The sequence below is a fragment of the Erpetoichthys calabaricus genome, chromosome 5, assembly GCF_900747795.2.
Source record: "Erpetoichthys calabaricus chromosome 5, fErpCal1.3, whole genome shotgun sequence".
Lineage (NCBI taxonomy): Eukaryota > Metazoa > Chordata > Cladistia > Polypteriformes > Polypteridae > Erpetoichthys > Erpetoichthys calabaricus.
Window position 1 is genome coordinate 144,506,771 of NC_041398.2, and position 22,557 is coordinate 144,529,327.

A 22,557-nucleotide genomic window follows, 5' to 3' on the forward strand; every position below is an offset into this window, starting at 1 on the left:
TAAGCAGAATGAATAAAAAACAGAAAAGGTGTCCAAAGTTGTCCAGTATTTGCTAGTGAAAAAGTGGATGTCATGATCAGGCATATGATTTTTATTTATTTCTTAACTGTTCCTTGGCCTTGACAAGTTATTCATTTATAGTTTATATAAATTTATTTATATAAACATTATGATAATGTTTATTTGTTATTCCCATGTATTTTTACCAGTGTTAAATATGATTTGCATTTTCCAATGGTGCCATTTTGTTTTTCTTCGGAACACTGTCATTCTGGGATAGTTTTGTTGATACCGGTAGTTGGTATGACATTGCTAGGCTTGATGTATGGAATGTGCAATGCATGACCTTCCTGGTTTTCCAAAATTTAGATTCACAAACAAATAACTTTTAGTGTCTTTCTAATTGTTGTTTCTGAGTTACTGGCTATGACAACTTATTCCTCTTTTGGATTGCAACTTATTTCTCTGTTCCTTGACCACAATTCTGGCCAAAAGTCTTGATCTTTGTTTATTTAATATTAGTCTTCCTACTTACAACCCCTGCTTGATTTTTGATTTTTCCAAGCATCTCCTGATGTGCAAGCTGTGCAAACACTACAGTGAATAGAACATACAGTACTTATAGGTCAGTATGGTTTCTTATAACCCATGGGTAAATCTAGGTCAGCCTTTTTCAATAAGAAGGTGACAATAGGGTTGGATTAAGACTCTATGGTGCCCCAGGGCATTAGCACCTCCAATGCTCTCATGTGCACACATTGAGAAAAATCAAATATAATTTATTATGCACCTAACATAATTGAATTACCTAGTGTGGAAAAAAACAACAGGAAGGATGCTGCAACAGCAGTTACCCCAGGGCTGATGGTCCAGCAGCCATGGAAGGATACAGTGGATGGGCTTGGGAGTGTGTAAAGATAGAACGGTGAGTGACTGTCTGCTATGGGAAGAGAGAGTAGCAGCATCCCATCTGGTGAGCCCCAGTATGGATGCCTGCATGGCAGCATGGAAGCTGTGGTCCCATGGTGCTGCCCTGCCCTGTTCTGTTGGTGCCACCAAGGGGAGCTGTCAAATATTGACGCTATAAGGACTGTTGTGGGTCTGAGTGATTTGGAAGTGCTTGTCTGACAAGAAGTACTCTTGGGTCAGGGTTTAAATAGAGCCCTCCACTTGACCTTTGGAGTCAGAGCCAGGACTAGGACACTCCACTAGGAGTAGTGAAGGAGAATACAACACAATGCAATGCAACTAAGAGGGAAGTATTCTGTTTGTGTTGGGCAGTTTGGAAAAGGAAGCATATAAAAAGTATGCTGTTTGTGTAAATAAAAAGGCTTTATTAACAGGTATGTGGTTTGGGTCTTAGTGATGTTCTCGAGTGGCCATACAACATAAAACCTGTGTCAGTGGTAAAAATTGGTGGTGGTAGTATAGTGATGTGGGGAATGTTTTCTTGAAATGTTAGGCCTCATAATACCAATTGAACATCATTTGAGAGCCACAGCCTGTCCCAGTAATGCTGCTCACCATGTGAATCCAATGATGGCCATAGCCCACCCATTTTCAAATGGATACTCCAAGCAGGATAATGAACTATGTCACAAAGCTTGCATTACCTCAAACTGATTCCATAAATAAGACAGTGACTACAGTTACTCCTATGGTCTGCAATGTCCATGGATCTCAGTCTAACAGAGCACCTTTGGAATGAAGTGGAAAGAAAGGTTTGTAGCATGAATGTACAGCCAGTAATTCTACAGGAATTGAATGAAGCTGTCAAGTAAGCAAGAACCAAAATCTCTAAGCAATGTTTCAGTTAACTTGGTAAATCCATGCCTTGAAAAATTTAGTTCAGAAGGCAAAAGGGCACTAGATGGTGCAAGTCAAATAAACTGGCCACTGAATTTATAAATAATAAATGTATATGTGTTTTTTTAATTATTTTAATTAAAGGCAAATAACAATCCTTACAATTGAATCAAACCTAACAAAAACAAATTTCAACACCTACCCAAAAGAAAGAGAGGAGAGCCAGCCAGCAAAGCAAATCTTTGAAGCAGCCAGGAAGGAAGAGTATCCTTTTCCACAATCTATATATATAATTCACTAAGCTGCCAGCGAGCAAGACACCCATGGAGCACGCAAGACAGAGCCACGCCCACCAAATGGGATAGGACGACAACTCACAGAGCCACGCCCACCAACTCGGACTCGACAACTCACAAAACACGGCATCATTCGCGTTCATCTCTGCTACAGTCCACATGCATCTCTGAGCCACGTTGACTTTTCGGTTACGACACACGACCGCATCCACCATCGCAAACTGTTTTACATGCTACATACAGCGATTTGCATCTGCGACAAACATGCTTCTTCTTAGATGGTCATACAGGAACACGGAAAACGTTTGTCTACACAATACTCTTTATTTCCCGGCCCGCGTCCACCCTCGCTGTCCAGGCAACAAACACCACAACAGTCGCTTTCGTCTCCATGGCACACGCATGACAGAGCCCCGCCCACCAACATTTCATGCGAGAGTGAAAGCATTTGCCAAGAATGTTTTCATTAATCAAGAACGAAAGTCGGAGGTTCGAAGACGATCACATACCATCGTAGTTCCGACCATAAACGATGCCGACTGGCGATCTGGCGGTGTTATTCCCATGATCTGCCAGGCAACCAAAGTCTTTGGGTTCCGGGGGGAGTATGGTTGCAAAACTGAAACTTAAAGGAATTGACGGAAGGGCACCACCAGGTGTGGAGCCTTTGGCTTAATTAGACTCAACACGGGAAACCTCACCCGGCCCGGACAAAAAGAACAATGAAAAGTCAACGTGGCTCAGAGGTGCATGTGGACTGCAGCAGATGTGAAACCAACTGAGGCGGTGTTTGGAAAATGAATAGCCAACGTGACTCATAAGTGCATGTGGACTGTAAACAGATGAAAGCAATTCAGGTGAGGAGTTGGGGGCGGGCTCATGAGCAAGAGATGACTGTTCACCCATCAATACATCTTCCTCACTGGGCGTCCTTCCCCTCACACCCCGTTCCGCCCTCCGCGTGCGACCGCCGTCCATCCCCATCCCTCGCTCTGGGAGGTGGGGGCACGGCGGTGGTCTTTCAGTTTCCAGTCACGGACAATTGTATGTTGTTCTCTCCAGAGTTCTCTTACAGTCGTATCCTCAAACCCACCCCATAAGAAGAAGCATGTTTGTCGCGGATGTGAATCGCTGTATGCAGCGTGTAAAACAGTTTGTGAGGGGTATCCCATGGTCTTACAGTTGGTGGGCGGGTCTCTGTTAGTTGCTCTTGCGAGCGGGCACATGACCAGGCAGTGTGTATGCTTCGAGAGCGAGGGTGGACGCGACAGGACCATCTAAGAAGAATCATATTTGTCGCGGATGTGAATTGCTGTATGCAGCGTGTAAAACAACTTTTTTGTCGCGGATGTGAATCGCTGTATGCAGCGTGTAAAACAGTTTGCGAGGGGTATCCCATGGTCTTAGCAGTTTCTATGCTTCGATGTGAATTGCTGTATGCAGCATGTAAAATGCTGTATTGTATGTTGCCCTCTCCAGAGTTCCATCTTTTCATTCACCTACAGTCGTATCCTCAAAACCAACCCCATTTGGACAACTGTGTCTTTCAGGAAGTGTTCACCCATCAATACATAATTATGCGGCGTATGCTACGCTGCGGGTTGGCTAGTATAGAAGATTATTCTAAAATGTTATTGATTAGATCCTTCCATATTTTTAAAAAAGTTTTGAACATATCTTCTGAGCAAAGATTTTTTTTTCCAATTTCAAATAGTTTAGAACAGGGCTATTCAATTACACATTCAGTTGGGCCAGATTTTCAAACCAAGAAATTTAGCTGGGTTAGACATTTTCAGCGGCCAGTAAGCATCAAGTAATGACAAATTTAAATCAACACAAATGAATGTATTTAAAAACAAGTAATGTTTATTCATTGTGTTCCTTTTAAATTTGGTCACGTCTGACACAGGCACATCAAAAAATGTATAAAAGCAACAAAAAAGCTATACCTGAACAGAATCAGAGGTAGTAGCAATACTTTTTTCCAATTTTGAAATAAAAAATAAAAATTTTGCTCACATCTGACCCAGGCATATCTCAAAGTGCAAAAGAGTAAAAAGTGCACAGCATTACCAATAACATTTTTTTCGCTTTTGAAATATGAGATCCTCCTCCAATTTAAAGGGATGGTATGACAGGCACTCATATGGCCGAGGTTAAATTTGAGTTCCACAACACCTTTCCCGTGGATTTTTTTTTTCTTCAGTAAAAAAACACCTGAGTAAATGTTTAAGAGCAAGGCTGCACATATGGCATGAAAGTGGATTAGTACATTTATTTTAAAATGTCTTTATACAGAGTTCTTGGGTGTAAAGTAATGAATCATTAATTATAAATATTACTATTATTATTTCTACTGAATCATTTTCCGTACTTCTTTGTTGATGAGCCCCCATTGAAGAATTTATTGGTAACAGAACATATTGACTGAAGTAACAACTAACGAAGTGGCATTTTTCCATACCATTTTAACAAAGTTTACTGTCTGCCATCAATCACAGAACAGCCAGATAAAACAATTTTAATACACCTTCAACCTTAAAATGCACACTTCATTACATTGCTGTGCAGGTAGGTGACTAGTTATACATGTTTACTGACGGAGAGGCCTGCATTTTGCATGAGGTATGCATTAAATCAAAAGAGAAACGACATGCAAAGATGCACAAACACAAGGAGATCTGTGACAATCACACCTTAGCCTATCTGAGTGAAATCAGAAAAGGTAACTGAATTCCACGGGGGATAGATATCTTTATAACAGAGAATATATATGTTGGGCAGAGGAATTTCAAATGTTTTGCATGCCAGTCTTTTGTTTTGATGACTAATGGCATCATATTCAGCCCTTTGTTCATTATTCTGGCACAAGCATAACCAGCCTCTCGTTAAAATTCACTGCTGTCCCCTCAGCAGCACCTTGTACTTAGAAATATTTTCCCTCGCGCGTCATTTTCACAGAGATATAAACTAGTCTTTATGTGGCTCAGGGATATGTGAGGGGAGCCCATACTGACACATATTTTAATGACACATACACTCAACAAAAAAAAATGGCCTTTTGCATCTGTTAAAATATTATAGTTTAAAGTTTCAATGATTTCATTCGCCACTGGCGAACTAAGTAGAAATAATAATCGCCAAACCCATTTTTGTTTGCATTTGAGATCATTTCAGTTGCAGTCTGGAGCCCAAGCCTGGACAGGGCCACTCTGAGGTTGCTTCTGGGTCGCCATTTCAATAGGCCTGGTATGGAACATCAACTTACCCACTGACTTAAAGGTGATGGGTTGGGATTCTTCCAGTTGATCAAGATAAGTCTATGTTGTAGTAGTGAAGTAAAGGCAATTACGATTTGTTTGTCCTTCTCCACTTTAAGCCCATCTGGGAGTACACCAAACACAGCTATTAATGGGTTAGGAGTGATAGTGACACCAAGGCTGTCTGATAGGTATTTTTTTGCAAAACAATTTAATTTGGTGCACACCCCAAACATGTGGCCCAATGAGGTTGGAGCTAGATTGCAATATTCACAGGTTAAATCTTGCCCTGGAAATATTTTGGATAGTTTTAATCGAGATAAATCCACTCAATAGAAGATTTTAAGTTGAATAATTGAGTGCTTTGCACATATAGAGCTAGAATGTATTTATATGCATGGCTGCCTTCCACTCCTTTTCTGAAAGTGAAAGATCCTTTCCCCATTGTGCCCTGGGATCTTTGAAAGAAAGGTACTTAAAAATACCGTATTTTTTGCACCATAAGACGCATTTGACCATTAGACGCACCTAGGTTTAGAGGAGGAAAACAAGAAAAAAAATATTCTGAACCAAATGGTGCACTAATCTATACATATTAATAAAAGGCAAAGCCCTCACTGACTCACTGACTCACTGACTGACTGACTGACTGACTCACTCATCACTAATTCTCGAACTTCCCGTGTAGGTGGAAGGCTGAAATTTGGCAGGCTCATTCCTTACAGCTTACTTACAAAAGTTAGGCAGGTTTCATTTCGAAATTCTACGCGTAATGGTCATAACTGGAACATATTTTTTGTCCATATACTGTAATGGAGGAGGCGGAGTCACGTATCGCGTCATCACGCCTCCTACGTAATCACGTGAACTAAAAACAAGGAAGAGATTTACAGCACGAGTCAAACGCGGGAACGAAGGTAAATGACGTTAATTTTTGACTGTCTTTTAATACTGTGTAAGCATACATATTAACACATGTGCAATTAAACGTGTGCATTTACGGGGTGATTTCTCAGGCTTAAAAGCTCGCCTTTTATCAAACGCGGGAACAAAGGTAACTGACGTTGTTCATTGTCTTTTAATACTGTGTAACCATACATATTAACACATGTGCAATTAAACGTGTGCATTTACAGGGGTGATTTCTCAGGCTTAAAAGCTCGCCTTTTATCAAACGCGGGAACAAAGGTAACTGACGTTGTTCATTGTCTTTTAATACTGTGTAACCATACATATTAACACATGTGCAATTAAACGTGTGCATTAACGGGGTGATTTCTCAGGCTTAAAAGCTCGCCTTTTACTAAAAAGGTAAATGCGAAACTATTTTCAATCATTCTATGATCTGCTTCTCACAACTGAAGGCACCGTGGCTGATGGTAAATGACGTTAATTTTTGAGTGTCTTTTACTACTGTGTAAGCATACATATTAACACGTGCAATTAAACGTGTGCATTTACGGGGTGATTTCTCAGGCTTAAAAGCTCGCCTTTTACTAAAAAGGTAAATGCAAAACTATTTTCAATCATTCTATGATCTGCTTCTCACAACTGAAGGCACCGTGGCTGATGTTACGTCACTTGCTGTCCAACCATAAGCGTTACCTGGTAGGTAACCGGACACTCACTTCACTCCCTTTCGGGAATCGAACCTCTGAGGTTTTCTTTTGTTCTTAATTAAAATTTAAAAGCAATACTTCACCGCTGCTAAGCCCCTCTAGCGCTGACGTCCGAGGTTCGATTACCGTAAGCAAGTGCAGTGAGTGTGTAATTACATTCACGGCATTCATAGTCTGATTCACAATCTGATTGTATGGGTGGTTAGCTACCAGGTAACGCTTACACTTGGCCACCAAGTCAGGTCGAAGTGATCACTCGAGTAAAGGCAGCTTCACAAAAAAACTGATCCTTAACCCCTTAACCGCCCTCTGCCGGATATATCTGGCATCGTAGCTTTATTGCTGACGCCTTACTGCCGGAATTATCCGGCACATTTGCCTGTGGTTATGTGAATGCCTGGCGCGTAGTATAACTGACACTTTGGCATGGGTATTATTACTACGTTGTATTTCGACAACTCTGCGCTTGTATTGGCCGATCACGTGATGTGATTCGAAAGTGAAAGCTGTGAATATGGCGAAACGTAAACTGACTTCAAGTGAGGTTTTGCAGGCGATTTTGGACAATAATTCTGATCATGATTGTAGCAGTTCTGAAGAAGATTTTAGCGACAATGATGATCAGCAACATGCGCTGCATGATACTGTGAATGACGACGCATCGGATGATGGCGATGAGTGGGTGTATCCCCAGCATCTCAACTGGACTGCTGCCCGTTATCTGAGCCAGATATGAAAGATCTAAACTGTGACCGCTTGTTCAAGCTACGTCCTTTGATTGACCATTTATTTGAAACATTTCAGCAGGTATTTCAGCAGGTAAATACTGCTTGAATAAATGTAAAGTAAAAAAATGAAAATTGTTCAGATTTCTCCTGGCATGGGGAATATTTAGGGAGTTGGCGGTTAAAAGGTTAACAAACTGTTATTAGTATATTTTCCCTCAATTTAAAAACGTTTTATTTTCTTCTTAATAAAAATTTAAAAGCGGTACTTCGCCGGTGCGAAGCGCGTGGATTTGACCGACTGACACATATAGACATATTCATGAGTGCAGGTACTTTGGAAAGAAAGCACCGTGTAAACCTAAAGTTTAAATTAACTTCATAGACCTACAAAAGGTTGCCATTCATTTGAGGCAAGATTGCTTTTCTTCTGTACAAAAATACGTTGCATTCTCAAGAGTGTGCTTGCACGGCTTCAGATATATATATATATATATATATATATATATATATATATATATATATATATATATATATATATATATATATATATATATATATATATGTCTATATATAAATATGTAAGCTTATAAGTACTGCCTTACTTCTCTTTAAGAAAGGAAGATGTAATGATACTTGATTTAAACGATTCCATGTCTTCCTGGGTTTGCGTAGCTTATTGTCAATATCTTTACACCTGTTTTTAACACTTATTTACTGAAACGGGCTTTCACGAAAAAAGTTAGGGCTTTGCTACAGGATACACCCTCCACAAGTTAAGCAAGTAAAAATAAAATATATATTTCTGTTTTATTTAAACCTTTTAAGTTCGTATGCATAGCCCCATTTGGCTGTTTAATTTTTTTTTTTTTTTCTTCAGTAATATTTAATCTCCTTAAAGAAAAAGAACATATCCATTTTACTTTTTTTGTATCTCTGTAGTAATATTTTAGTGTAAAAGAATAACCAGTATTTAAACCTTTTATGTTACTTTATACATTTATTTTACACAATGTTGAAAAATTAATAAGAAAGCTACATATTTTGGCAGCTGCTGCTTTCATTTTCAATGAAATGAAAAAAGCTCTCCAAGAGAAAACGTCAATGAAGAAGAAACAGTTTGCACTATCTAAAAATCAGAAACCTTCATTTATAAAAGTTTGCTGCAGATGACTTAACTGAAAATAAATGAATAGTTCCTATGTGTATAATACATATTTATCTATTTTACTTATGCCTTTATTCCACCAACTTACAACATCTGAGGTACAATTTGTTACATTACTTTTGTTTTTTGCAGCACAGGCAGGTGAAGTGACTTCCTCAGGGTCACACAGTGGTGTCAGTACCAGGATTTGAACTGACAAGTTCCGGGTTTGCTGAAATATTACTGAAGAAAGAAAAAAAATGAAAACGGGCAAATGGGGCTATGCATACAAATGTCCATCCGTCCATTATCCAACCTGCTATATCCTAAATACAGGAGCCAATAAGTAGATATGTATATATACAGTATATATATATATATATATATATATATATATATATATATATATATATATACAGTATATATATATATATGTGAATGTATGTATGTATATATGTATGTCTATATATATATATGTAAATATGTAAATTTGTATATGTATATATATGTTTATGTGGATGTGTATATGTGTATATACGTATGTATATGTAGATATGTGTATATGTAGATATGTATATATATATGTATATGTATATATATGTTTATGTGTGTGTGTGTGTGTATATTATATATATAAAAGACAGCAACACTCATAACAATGACAACACAATTACATTGACAATAATGTTACGTTATTTTTAAAATGTTTCCTTTTTTTTTTCATAACCTCTTTAACACACTACTTCTCCGCTGCGAAGCGCGGGTATTTTGCTAGTATGTTTAATAAAATATAGCAGAATAATATTTCAACCATGTAAATTCAACAGCGGTATTAAGAAACATCATCACTGTCATTAACAAATAAGGAGAGACTTTAAGGTTCAAGCACTCTTCTAGTTTTATGGAAACCCCAAGAACTCCTCATCGCTAGTGTCAGAATTTATTAAGCTCAGTTGCTCACAATCACTTTGCAGGAGCACGTACCTATCATCACGCGGCATAACCTGTCCAAAGCCACCAGGGGACAAAGCACGTTTGGACCAATGCTCCCTGAAGTTATATCACCAGTCTAGTCCCATCTATATTTGTAATGCCACAAAGCCCTTCATCTCGTGTTTTGTTGTGGGTTTCCAGTTTGAAAAACGAGAATGCGGTGCAAGCACAGCCCTCGATTCAAAAAATTGCTCTGCATACCTGTTTGTCTCGTCTGACAGTAGCTGAAAGGCAGCTTCAGGAAAGAACAGCCTGAAGTAGTCCAGCGGCTGGTAATCTGTTGAGTCCAGAGTCCGACTCAGTGATAATGCGCGAAAACATCGTCTGCTGAGTATTTTGTTTTCTGCACTCCCTTCGCTCCCTCATGAGATGTAGATGCTATCTTGCCTTTGTTTATATTTGTTTACATTTCGCAACTCACGTACACGCAAGGATTAGATGCCGAGTCAATGAGTCTAACATTCCTCCAAGCACAGAGGGAATGCCTGTAACGTAACAGTGAGTTTTGTCGCCCTCTACCCCTGGATGTCAACTTTTGTCAGGTAATACACATCATGGTCTGTGACGCAATATTCGCTCCATAAGACGCACAGACATTTCCAACCTTCTTTTGGGGAAAAAAAGTGCGTCTTATGGTGTGAAAAATACGGTAGTGTTATTAAATGTGAAGATCCTATCTGTGTCTTCAAGATTGACCAATATTTTTGGAATAGAAATAGGTGGAAGGTGTGGAAAATTGGGCAGGTTCAGTTTAGCAAGCTTGCTTTGTAGGGTGAAAGTAGTGGAAAAATTGTGTTAATGAGAAGTTAAATTTGAAGCTTAATTGCTCACAGGTTGCAAAAACATTATCAATGTACAAGTCTCTAAATGATTTAATCCCAGACATTTTCCAAGCATTAAATATTGTGCATGTTTGAGAGGGTGGAAAAGAGTGATTGTCATGTAGATGTGCAACTGTCTTAATGCGGTTCCTACATTGGTTCCATATTCTGAGTGAATGAAAAGGCAGTTGGATTATTAGTGCATTGACAATAATTTGTATTTACCGGGGCACAGAGCAGTGAATATAAAGAAGTGCTGCAAGATTTTAATTCTATTACAGACCAGGCTTGTGTATATTCATTTATTTGGGTCGATGTCCAGGCCTTTATGACAGTATATGTGCTGCCCAGTAATAAAACTGAAAGTTAGGTAGTGCCATGCCACTTTCTGCTTTAGGTCATTGTAGAGCCGTCCTATGGATGCTTGGATGTTTAGAATTTCAAATAAATAAGGTTATGATTGAATCCATCCATCCATTTTCCAACCCGCTGAATCCGACCACAGGGTCATGGGGGTCCGCTGGAGCCAATCCCAGCCAACACTGGGCACAAGGCAGGAACCAATCCCGGGCAGGGTGCCAACCCACCGCAGTATGATTGAATCTAATTTCTTAAAAAAAGATGTGTGGATGTATATGGGCATGTTTTGAAATAGAAAAAGATCCTTGGGAAGGATGTTCATCTTAACAGTATTGATTCTACCTGCTAATGTGAAATGGAGGGTGGACCATCTATTCACATCTTGTTTAATTTTTTCCATGCGGACAGTAAAATTTTGTTGAAATAAGCTCTATATTTATTTGTAATATTTAAACTGATCTGCTAAAATAAATGGGAAGGTGTCCAGTCTAGTATTGTGTGCTAGGGACTTCACTGGAGAAAACATACTTTTATTCAAGTTAGTTCTGAGTCCAGATATCTTTTGAAAATTTGCTAGTGCTTTTAGGACTGCTGGCATGGAATTGTGTGGATCAGATATATACAGTACCATATAATCTGCATATAATGATATTTTCAGTTCAAGTCCTTCATTGAAAATCCATTTTATCGCTGAAGCATTTTGAAAAAAAACAGTCAATGGCGAATGCAAAAGCAATGGTGAACGGGGATATCCTTGTTGAGTATTGCATTCTAGTTTGACGTAATCCGAAATAATGTTGTTAATACTAACTAAGGCTTCTGGACTAGGATAGAGTCCAGAATAGTTTGATCCATTAGACAGGTGCATAAATTTGGGCATCCCAACAGAGATATTACATCAATACTTAGTTGAGCCTCCTTTTGCAAATATAACAGCCTCCAGATGCCTCCTATAGCCTTTGATGAGTATCTGGATTCTGGATGGAGGTATTTTTGACCATTCTTCCATACAAAATCTCTCCAGTTCAGTTAGATGTGATGGCTACCGAGCATGGACAGCCTGCTTCAAATCATCCCATAGATTTTCGATGATATTCAAGTCAGGGAACTGTGACGGCCATTCCAGAACAATGTACTTCTCCCTCTGCATGAATACCTTTGTAGATTTTGAACTGTGTTTTGGGTCATTGTCTTGTTGGAATATCCAACCCCTGCATAACTTCAACTTTCTGACTGATGCATGAACATTATAATGAAGAATTTGTTGATACTGGGTTGAATTCATCTGACCCTCGACTTTAACAAGGGCCCCAGTCTCTGAACTAGCCACACAGCCCCACAGTATGATGGAACCTCTACCAAATTTGACAGTAGGTAGCAGGTGTTTTTCTTGGAATGCGGAGTTCTTCTTCTGCCATGCAAAGCGCTTTTTGTTATGACCAAATAACTCAATTTTTGTCTCATCAGTCCAAAGCACTTTGTTCCAAATTGAATCTGGCTTGTCTAAATGAGCATTTGCATACAACAATCGACTCTGTTTGTGATGTGAGTGCAGAAAAGGCTTCTTTCTCATCACCCTGCCATACAGGTGTTCTTTGTGCAAATTGCATTGAATTGTAGAACGATGTACAGATACACCATCTGCAGCAAGATGTTCTTGCAGGTCTTTGGAGGTGATCTGTGGGTTGTCTCTAATCATTCTCACAACCCTGCGCATATGCTGCTCCTGTATTTTTCTTGGCCTGCCAGACCTGAGTTTAACAGCATCTGTGCCTGTGGCCTTCCATTTCCTGATTACATTTGTTACAGTTAAAACTGACAGTTTAAACCTCTGAGATAGCTTTTTGTAGCCTTCCAATAAACCATGATACTGAACAATCTTTGTTTTCAGATCTTTTGAGAGTTGCTTTGAGGATCCCATGCTGTCACTCTTCAGAGGAGAGTCAAAGGGAAGCACAACTTGCAATTGACTCACCTTAAATACCTTTTCTCATGATTGGACACACCTGTCTATGAAGTTCAAGGCTTAATGAACTAATCCAACCAATTTGGTGTTGCAAGTAATCAGTATTGAGCAGTTACATGCATTCAAATCAGCAAAATTACAAGGGGACCCAAATTTTTGCACAGCCAGTTTTTCAAATTTGATTTAAAAAAACTCTTTGTTCGGAAAACACCCCAGTACTCAGATGCTCCTAGGAAATGAAAGAAATACCACTGTTATCTTTTTTGTTGAAAGTAAATTATTATGCAGGCTGAGAGGGGTTCTCGAACTTTTTCATATGACTGTATAATCCTCATACATACTTTATGTTTCTCTTTGAGTATATATAAGTAATTAATTTTAAAAATATGCTTTCAATGTACTTTTCTATAGTAATTACATGATTTGATAATGGGCAAAAAATGTCTATGAAGAAATAATCAATTCTTGAGTAAAAGTGATGAACTTGTGAGAAGAAAGAATATGCTCTACAATTAGGATTTAAAAACCGCCATGGGTCTGATAAGTTATGATCCATTATAAACTATAATTATTTTTGCAGTATAAGATGTTATTGCCACTGAAGACTTATTCAGGTTTTGGTATTCTCCAGCTATCATAATTTTATGAATGTTCACATTAGGGATAGATACAGATACATTTGGATGAAATCTCTATCATCCACATTAGGTGCATAAATATTTATCAGAAGTACTTTAGAATTAAATAAATTGCCCATCACAATGACATATTACCTTTTAGGATCATATATTACATCTGACGCTACAAAAGGGATAGTTATGTGTATTAAGATTCCAACACCCCTAGTTTTAATGATATAGCCAGGGTGAAATATTTGGCTATTAAAATCCCTTTGCAACAGCAACTGGTCCTTATTATGTGAGGTCCTTATTATGTAAAAAGACTATCTTGGCATTTAAACTTGTTCAGTGAGTGAATACCTTTCTTTCTTTTTAATTCATGATTGAGACCTTTGACATTCCAGCTCACAAAGTTCACTGTTTGGTCATAAAAACATTGCTTCTGAACTTATGTTGACATTTTGTAGTTTTAAGTTAAGGTAGTACATTTTTACAATATGATAGCTTTGACCTAGATTTCAGATTATTACCGTGTGTTATAGCTATTAAGCCTATTATTGTGTTGGCATTAATGGTTATTGGGGTAGAAAGGGATAAATAAGAAATACCAAAGCTCCCAACCCCCCCACTCACCATTGTGCCTCCCTGAGTTAGGCAGACCACACTTCTCAAAGTCACAGTCCTCTGACATACCAAGAAAGACAGAGAATGTCCAGAACAAAAGGAACAACCCCCAGCAGAGGTGTAGATAAGGTTAAAATTAAGGCATCTTTTGAAAGCACAGTCCCAATACAATATATCTAGGGAATGATGGTAAACAGTTCCCATGGAGACTGAGATAACGTATGATAGTACAGTCCCAATACAACAAATTAAGGATATCAAGTGGAAAAAGAACACCCTGTAAATAGCTAGTTAATTTGTAGTTGCTAAAAAGTACATATATTCAATGAAAGAAATTTCAATATAATATAATAATACAAGTTTAATAAAAAAAGGAAAAAGAAATAGAAAATAAAATAAAATGTATAGTTTGGGCAAATGTCTCATTACAAATGGTCCAAGTTGCAAGTTGCAAGCAGAATCTTCTTTGCCATGTCAGAACACGGTATGATTCATGATCGTGTTTCAAAAGGATGTCGGGATCAGTCTGCTTAGCTCTTTTTCTGCTTCATTCGGAGAGCTAAAAATGTAAAAATGACTTTCAATATTCATAATTGTGTATGTGATTAATGAAACATACAATATTAGTGTAAATCATGAACTCTCAACTTTAGTATTGAATCAGAAATATGAGCATGGGAGGTGCTATATAAATAAAATGTGTAATTATTATTATTAATTATAAATCTATAGATAAAAGCAATATTTTGTTATGGCAGAGAATGTTATTATTCAGTGGCCATAAAGTTCAAGTTTATTTTTGCAAGCTATTGATTCATGAAATAAATAATTTGTATGAAGCTCCTACCAAAAGTATAGATATACTGTATACTTTTTCAATATGTTCTCTAAAAAGTCTTTCTAAACTGAAGATTGTGAAAATTAAACTCCGTTCACTAAATTATTATTCAAAAAGTGTTTTGTTCTCTTTTTCTTTTTCCAGATTTCAAACAGGGTTACAAGGCTGGCCCGATCAGATCTGTGGATGTTTATAACATTATGTGCAATGTATTGGGACTTGACCCTTTGCCAAACAATGGATCCTGGTCAAGAGTGGAATGTATGTTTAGAAATACAGCAAACTTAGCAAGAGTATCTATGATGGAAAGATGTTTTTTAGCAGTAGCATTAATCTTATTGATGTTGACATGAAAATCTTATCACATTCTTACAATATTTTATCCTCTTTAACTTTTATACTTTCATACTGTATTTACCAGGATGACTAGTATGAATGCCTTTTTAAATTTGTATTTCACTTTGAAGTTATATTTACACAATGTCATAGTTCTACTTGGGTTAAATACAACTCACAAGGATGGAGTGAACTTAACAAAGTGGTAATGATTGCAGTGGCAACATCACATTGGAAGGTATTTTGCTACAAATGAAATTCCACTTTAGTAATAATACAAACATTGTTAATATGTGGTTTTAAAGTTCATTTTATAAAATTAATAAATTTTATCAACTTTTTTCTGTTTATCTTCCTGTGTTTTTTTCATTTTTCGGTGAAGAGGTAGAAATTTGATCAGGTTTAATAAGGAAGACTCTGTTTACACACCAGAACAATGTGCAGAAGCACAACAAAGTTTGTGAGTTATATAGGGTATTTACAGTGTTTTACCATTCAGCTCTTTGCAGTTTTTATTTTTATAACATTCAGTCAATGTTTAATCCATTCTGAAAGGGATGTCTTAGTTATATGAAAAGCTTCTGTAAAATTATTATGTACTAGCTTCCCCCCGCAGCTCTGCTCGCATAGTAATGAAACAGAACAAACTTTAAAAATCAATTAAAAAAAAAAAAAATTTGTACTGAGAAGAATTTATATTAATAGCTTACATATCCGAGAGCCTCTTGATATTCAATATTTTTGGTTTTGCTAACAGGGGTGAGAATGTAGCTGTGATCTCTTTGCCAAATATGAAAAAAGTTGGCAAGGTGTCACTGGCCAAGCGGAAGGTAGGTACACTGCAACATCAAATGCTGCCACTGTATCTGATCGTGTTCAGCTCTGACGGGAGAGCGTCCCCCGCGTGGGGAGCAGAGCATGTGGCCGTGATATCTTTGCCAATGAGCAGGTATCCTCTAAAACACACATACCTGTGATCTCTCTCTCAAAAACTTCAAAAGTTACTCTTTAACAATCTCTAGATGATAATGTCTGCTGAACATACAGGTATCGCTAGCTAAGCGGAGGCAAGGTTCGCGTCAACACTTGGAGAGAGGTAGAGCGACTCGAACGGAGGCTGGCGCATGAGTAAGGATGGCACCGCCTGCCTCCTCCTCCCCTCGGCCCGCAGCCTGTCTCTCGGATTTGTGTGAATAATACTTAGCACGATGAGAGAAGTTGCAAAATCAACCAGAATGTTCAAGCAAATTACAAAAAAAAACCCGATCTAAATCCGTTAAGTACACCTATTGTGAAAAGCAGACAGACATAAAGACAGCCAGATAGGCATTGGAGTTTTTATATATAGAGACTAGCTGTAATTCACAACCTCACTAAGAAGAGTAATAAAATACATGCTACATGCATAAAAAAAATTAAAAAACCGGTCTAAGGCTTATGACCTTTTTATCGCAGCATAAAGGCATGTATTTTGTTTCTTTGCATTATTTAGTATCTAGTCTTTCTGACATTATTAAGCTCTTCCAAAATTTTACTAATTTTTTTAGTATAAGATTTATAGAAATAGAAGTAAATTTACAGTAAAGAACAATTTGTAGAATAATAATAATAATTACCTGAATTGCTCAGTAATAAGTGTGTAGAATGTATACAGTCATAATGTACAATACAATTAATGAGAGACAATGGCAGTCATTTGGCACACACACACCCTACTCCCTGAGTATCATTCCTGGTGGATCCCCTATCACTCCAGCCATATCAAAAGACTTTTGTTACTTCAGCTCAAGCATAGATCTTATCATAAATGCATCATTTGCTTGCTTGTTATTTGGCCAAGACAGAAACTGAATATGACCTTTTCTGTTCATCATAAAATGAGCATTCAGAAAAGAGGAAGCAGATGTTTGATACGATCAAGTGTTAAAACGTTACAGAGTGGCAAATGTAAAAATCTCATGCTTTTTCTGATCTCAGTAGTGGTCAACATTAACTTGATATTGCTTTGTTAAGCAAAGGTTTCTAATTCTTTTGAAGTAAAAATCATGTCAACATCATGTTATGTTCTGAAGAAATGGAGGTTCAAAGTCCAGTGAAAATTGTAACTTTATTGAAGATGTTTCTGTTTGTAGTTTTTTCTACATATTATATTGGATTATAGAACATCTCCATGTTTGAAATTCTACTGCATTTAAATTAACCAGGCCTGCTTTATCAGTTAATGATGTATTTGGAGGTGAGGGATGTGTTGTGATATTCTCCAAAAAAAACCTTCAAATTTGAAACTTTGCCTTCAGGAGTAAGCTCCATTAATGCCTATCAGCAAGATGAACGTTCCTCCAAACTTAAAAAGCAGGCTCCTGACCTGCACAGGCACAACACAAGGGGACAGGCTTGACCTAATCCAGTGATTAACAAGCATAAAAAAATCACAAATCCAAGAAACTCACCACACCACAAGTGCATTCAGTGAACTGCAAGGGACTGTGGGTTGTGCCCACCTTTATAGGGCCAAGGTCAGTCCCTTGACTGTGATGGGCACATGGTTGTGCCTCAGTTTTTTTATTTTTAATAAATTTGCAAAAACCTCAAGTATACTTTTTTTCATGTTGTTTGTAGAATTCTGAGGAAAAAAATGAATTTAATCCATTTTGGAATAAGGCTGTAACATAACAAAATGTTGAAAAAGTGATACACTGTGAATACTTTCCGAATGCACTGTATGAGTACCAAATTTGAGGTTTTTTTTTGGAGAATATCACAACACTTTAGCTGACCCTCTAATGTACTCATTTCTAATCTTATCCATTCTCGTCACACCCAGGGCAAATCTTAGCATCTTTAACTCTGCTACCTCCAGCTCTGTCTCCTGTCTCCTGCTTCCTGGTCAGTGGCACTGTCTCCAACCCATGTAACATAGCTAGTTTCATTATCGTCCTGTAGACCTTCCCTTTCACTCTTGCTAATACCCGTCTGTCACAAATTACTCCTGACACTCTTCTCCACCCATTCCACCCTTCCTGCACTCTCTTTTTCACCTCTCTTCCACAATCCCCATTACTCTGTACTGTTGATCCCAAGTATTTAAACTCATCCACCTTCGCCAACTCTACTCTTTGCATCCTCACCATTCCACTGACCTCTCTCTCATTTACACACATGTATTCTGTCTTGTTCGTACTGACCTTCATTCCTCTCCTCTGTAGAGCATATCTCCACCTCGCCAGGGTCTCCTCAACCTGCTCCCTACTATTGCTACAGATCAGAATGTCATCAGCAAACATCATAGTCCATGGGGACTCCTGTCTAATCTCGTCTGTCAACCTGTCTATCACCATTGCAAATAAGAAAGGGCTCAGAGCCTTTGAATACATCCGTCACTCCAACTGCAGACCTCACCACTGTCACACTTCCCTCGTACATATCCTGTACAACTTTTACGTACTTCTCTGCCACTCTTCATATAATACCACAGCCCCTATTGAGGCATCCTGTCATATGCTTTCTCCAGGTCCACAAAGACACAATGCAACTCCTTCTGGTCTTCTCTATACTTCTCCATCAACACCCTCAGAGCAAACAACGCATCTGTGGTGCTCTTTCTTGGCATGAAACCATACTGCTGCTCACTAATCATCACCTCACTCCTTAACCTAGCTTCCACTACTCTTTCCCATAACTTCATGCTGTGGCTCATCAATTTTATCCCCCTGTAGTTATTACAGTCCTGTACATCCCCCATATTCTCTATTGGTACCAGTACACTTCCTCTCCACAGCTCAGGCATCCTCTCACTTTCCAAGATTCCATTAATCAATTTGGTTAAAAACTCCACTGCCATCTCTCCTAAACACCTGCTTCCTGCTTCCTAAACACATGCTTCCATAGGTATGTCATCTGGACCAAAGGCCTTTCCATTTTTCATCCTCTTCATAGCTGTCCTTACTTCTTCCTTGGTAATCCATTGCACTTCTTGATTCACTATCTCCACATCATCCAACCTCTTCTCTCTCTCATTCTCTTCATTCATCAGCCTCTCAAAGTACTCTTTCCATCTGCTCAACACACTCTCCTCGCTTGTGAGTACGTTTCCGTCTTTATCCTTTATCACCCATACCTGCTGCACATCTTTCCCAACTCGGTCCCTCTGTCTAGCCAATCGGTACAGGCCCTTTTCTTCCTCCTTAGTGTCCAACCTTTCATACAACTCATCATACGCCTTTTCTTTAGCCTTCGCCACCTCTCTCTTCACCTTGTGCCTTATCTCCTTGTACTCTTGTCTACTTTCTGCATCTCTCTGACTATCCCACTTCTTCTTTGCCATCCTCTTCCTCTGTGTACTCTCCTGTACTTCCCAATTCCACCACCAGGTTTCCTTTTCCTTCTTCCTCTGTCCAGATGTCATGCCAAGCACCCTTCTTGCTGTCACTCTTATTGCTGCTGTAGTTGCCCAACTGTCTGGTAACTCCTCACTACCACCCAGTTCCTGTCTCACCTTCTCCCTAAACTCAACCTTGCAGTCTTCCTTTTTCAACTTCCACCATTTGATCCTTGGCTCTGCCCTCACTCTCTTCCTCTTCTTGATCTCCAACGTTGTCCTACAGACCACCATCCTATGCTGCTTAACTATCTATCTATCTATCTATCTATCTATCTATCTATCTATCTATCTATCTATCTATCTATCTATCTATCTATCTATCTATCTATCTATCTATCTATCTATCTATCTATCTATCTATCTATCTATCTATCTACACTTTACCCTGCCACCACTTTGCAGTCTTCAATTTCCTTCAGATTGACTCTTCTGCATAGGATGTAATCTACCTGTGTGCATCTTCCTCCACTCTTGTACGTAACCCTGTGTTCCTCCCTCTTCTTAAAATACGTATTCACAAGAGCCATGTCCATCCTTTTGGCAAAATCCACTATCCTCTGACCTTCTTCATTCCTCTCCTTGACACCATACCTACCCATCACCTCCTCATCTCCTCTGTTCCCTTCACCAATATGTTTATTGAAATTTGCTCCAATCACTACTTTCTGTCCCTTGGGTTCACTGTTCATCACTTCATCCAGCTCACTCCAAAAATCTTCTTTCTCATCCATTGCACACCCAACTTGTGGGGCATATGCACTAACAACATTCATCATCACACCTCCAATTTCCAGCTTCATAATCATTGCTCTGTCTGACACTCTTTTCACCTCCAAATCACTCTTGACATACTGTTCCTTCAGAATAACCCCTACTCCATTTCTCCTCCTATCCACACCATGAAAGAACAATTTGAATCCACCTCCAATCCACCTGGCCTTACTCCCCTTTAATTTAGTCTCTTGCACACACAATACAGTATATCAACCTTCCTTCTCTCCATTATATCTACTAACTCTCTGCCCTTACCAGTCATACTGTCAACATTCAAAGTTCCTACTCTCAGTTCCACTCTCTTTACCTTGCTCCTCTCCTCCTGCCTCTGGACACGTCTCCCCCCTCTTCTCCTCCTTCTTCTTCTTTGGCCAATGAGCTATGAGCTACAGTATATAGTATTGTTACCATGCAGCACAGGCTGCATCTCTTGGTTATGCAATATCACACTCCCTTTTACTTAAAAACTACAGCAAAATACTCACTTAAACACTACAGTTTTCTTTTGTTCCTTTTTTCACAAGTATTAATGGTTTTCAGAGCTCATTTTATACACTAAAACACACAGACTCCCCTTTGTTCTTTTCTTTTGAACTTTGTCTTGCCTCACTCTTAACCATACAAATGTCTGTATAATTGCTTTATTTATTTTGAAGTTTTACCAGCCTAAATATTACATTTTCTTTAATTTGGCTTCACACAAAAACCCAACGCCACTTTTTCCTCTTCTTTGCGCAGTTTAGCGTTGTGTAACCCTGACAGGTAACAATTGGTTTGTTTTACTGCTCAAGTGGATAGTAGGAGGACACATGATATAATGGGTGAGATAAGGACTAATGACAGTTAAACATAGCTAACACTTTACAAATAACTGCTACTTATAAAAATGATGAAATAGGATGAGAATGAAGATAATTGGGGGACATTTTGGGTGTATATGACAGGAGATAAACACCTTTCTTTCTCTGTAAATAACATGAATTATGCTGGTCAAGAAACACTATAGTTTAGCCAAATATTTTGAATTTTACTCTGAAACATTAAGCCATATGCTTTCTTTGAAACATTTTCCTTAGAATCATCATATGTGAAAGCATATGTCTGGCGAAGGCACCCACACCATAGGAAGTGCTATGCATAGTGTTTCATAGTGTTTAACATCCTTAAAATGCAATGTGTCAACTGTCAAAGCATAACAACAAAAATAAAAACAGTCAAATTTGCCAAAACAAATGGCTGTAATAAAAGACAGCAAAAAAATAAAAAAGATGATTTAAACAGCTCTTGACAAAAACAGATTTAAGTGAAAATATAGATTACTGAAATGTGCCTCATGTCGTGTCCATCGTCACTGGATACTGTGGAAGATGAATGTTCTCTTCGTTCCCTTGTACTAATCCATGTCTGAGAAGTTAAGTAGAAGTAAGCTTTGCAAAACCATACATTATGTAAAACCATGCTTTGATGAGCAAACAGAAAAATATTTGTCCAAGGGACTCAAGGTCTAAGCATTCCTCACATGAGTCTGCCTTATCCCATTTCCTCTAATCATGAAAAGCCTGCGCCTGCCTACTTTATTATTTTCCTCTTTGCAGCTGCAAGCCACCAATATCTTTGCTGCAAAGCTTAAAAACTTCAGTCAAGGACACAGTGTACTTTGAGAGGGCTAAGCAGATCATTGTTTTAGAAATGAAGCTGCTTAAAACTTCAACCTTGAGAGATGACTGGAATGATATTAAATCACGTGTTCTAGGGGTATAAAACTTTGCCCCACCCGACAGACGGGGTTCAGAAGAGCCCTGACGCTGTCAAGTAATATTGATTAGCTGCTTTCTGAAACTCTGCTCACTGTGACTCTGAAGAATAAAGCTGCTATATAACCCCACCTGCTGTCTTGTCTGAGTCTTCGTCTACAATACTAGGCTAATTTACTAAATATTTCAAATAAAACAAACTCCGTATTTTCTTGTATAGTAAACAATAAGTTGTAT

The 22,557-nt window shown here is 38.3% G+C and overlaps 1 protein-coding gene across 2 annotated transcripts in view; it reads left to right on the top strand.

The window, feature by feature from the left end:
- enpp6 (ectonucleotide pyrophosphatase/phosphodiesterase 6) overlaps positions 1 to 22,557 on the top strand; it is a 126,107-nt gene that overhangs the window by 103,070 nt on the left and 480 nt on the right. The window contains exon 8 of one of the 2 annotated variants that reach the window (XM_051928448.1): positions 15,220 to 15,368. In XM_051928448.1, the coding sequence (XP_051784408.1) occupies positions 15,220 to 15,368 (149 nt within the window). Of the gene's footprint in view, positions 1 to 15,219; positions 15,762 to 22,557 lie in introns of those variants that run through there. The other variant, XM_028802125.2, reaches the window with a different exon arrangement.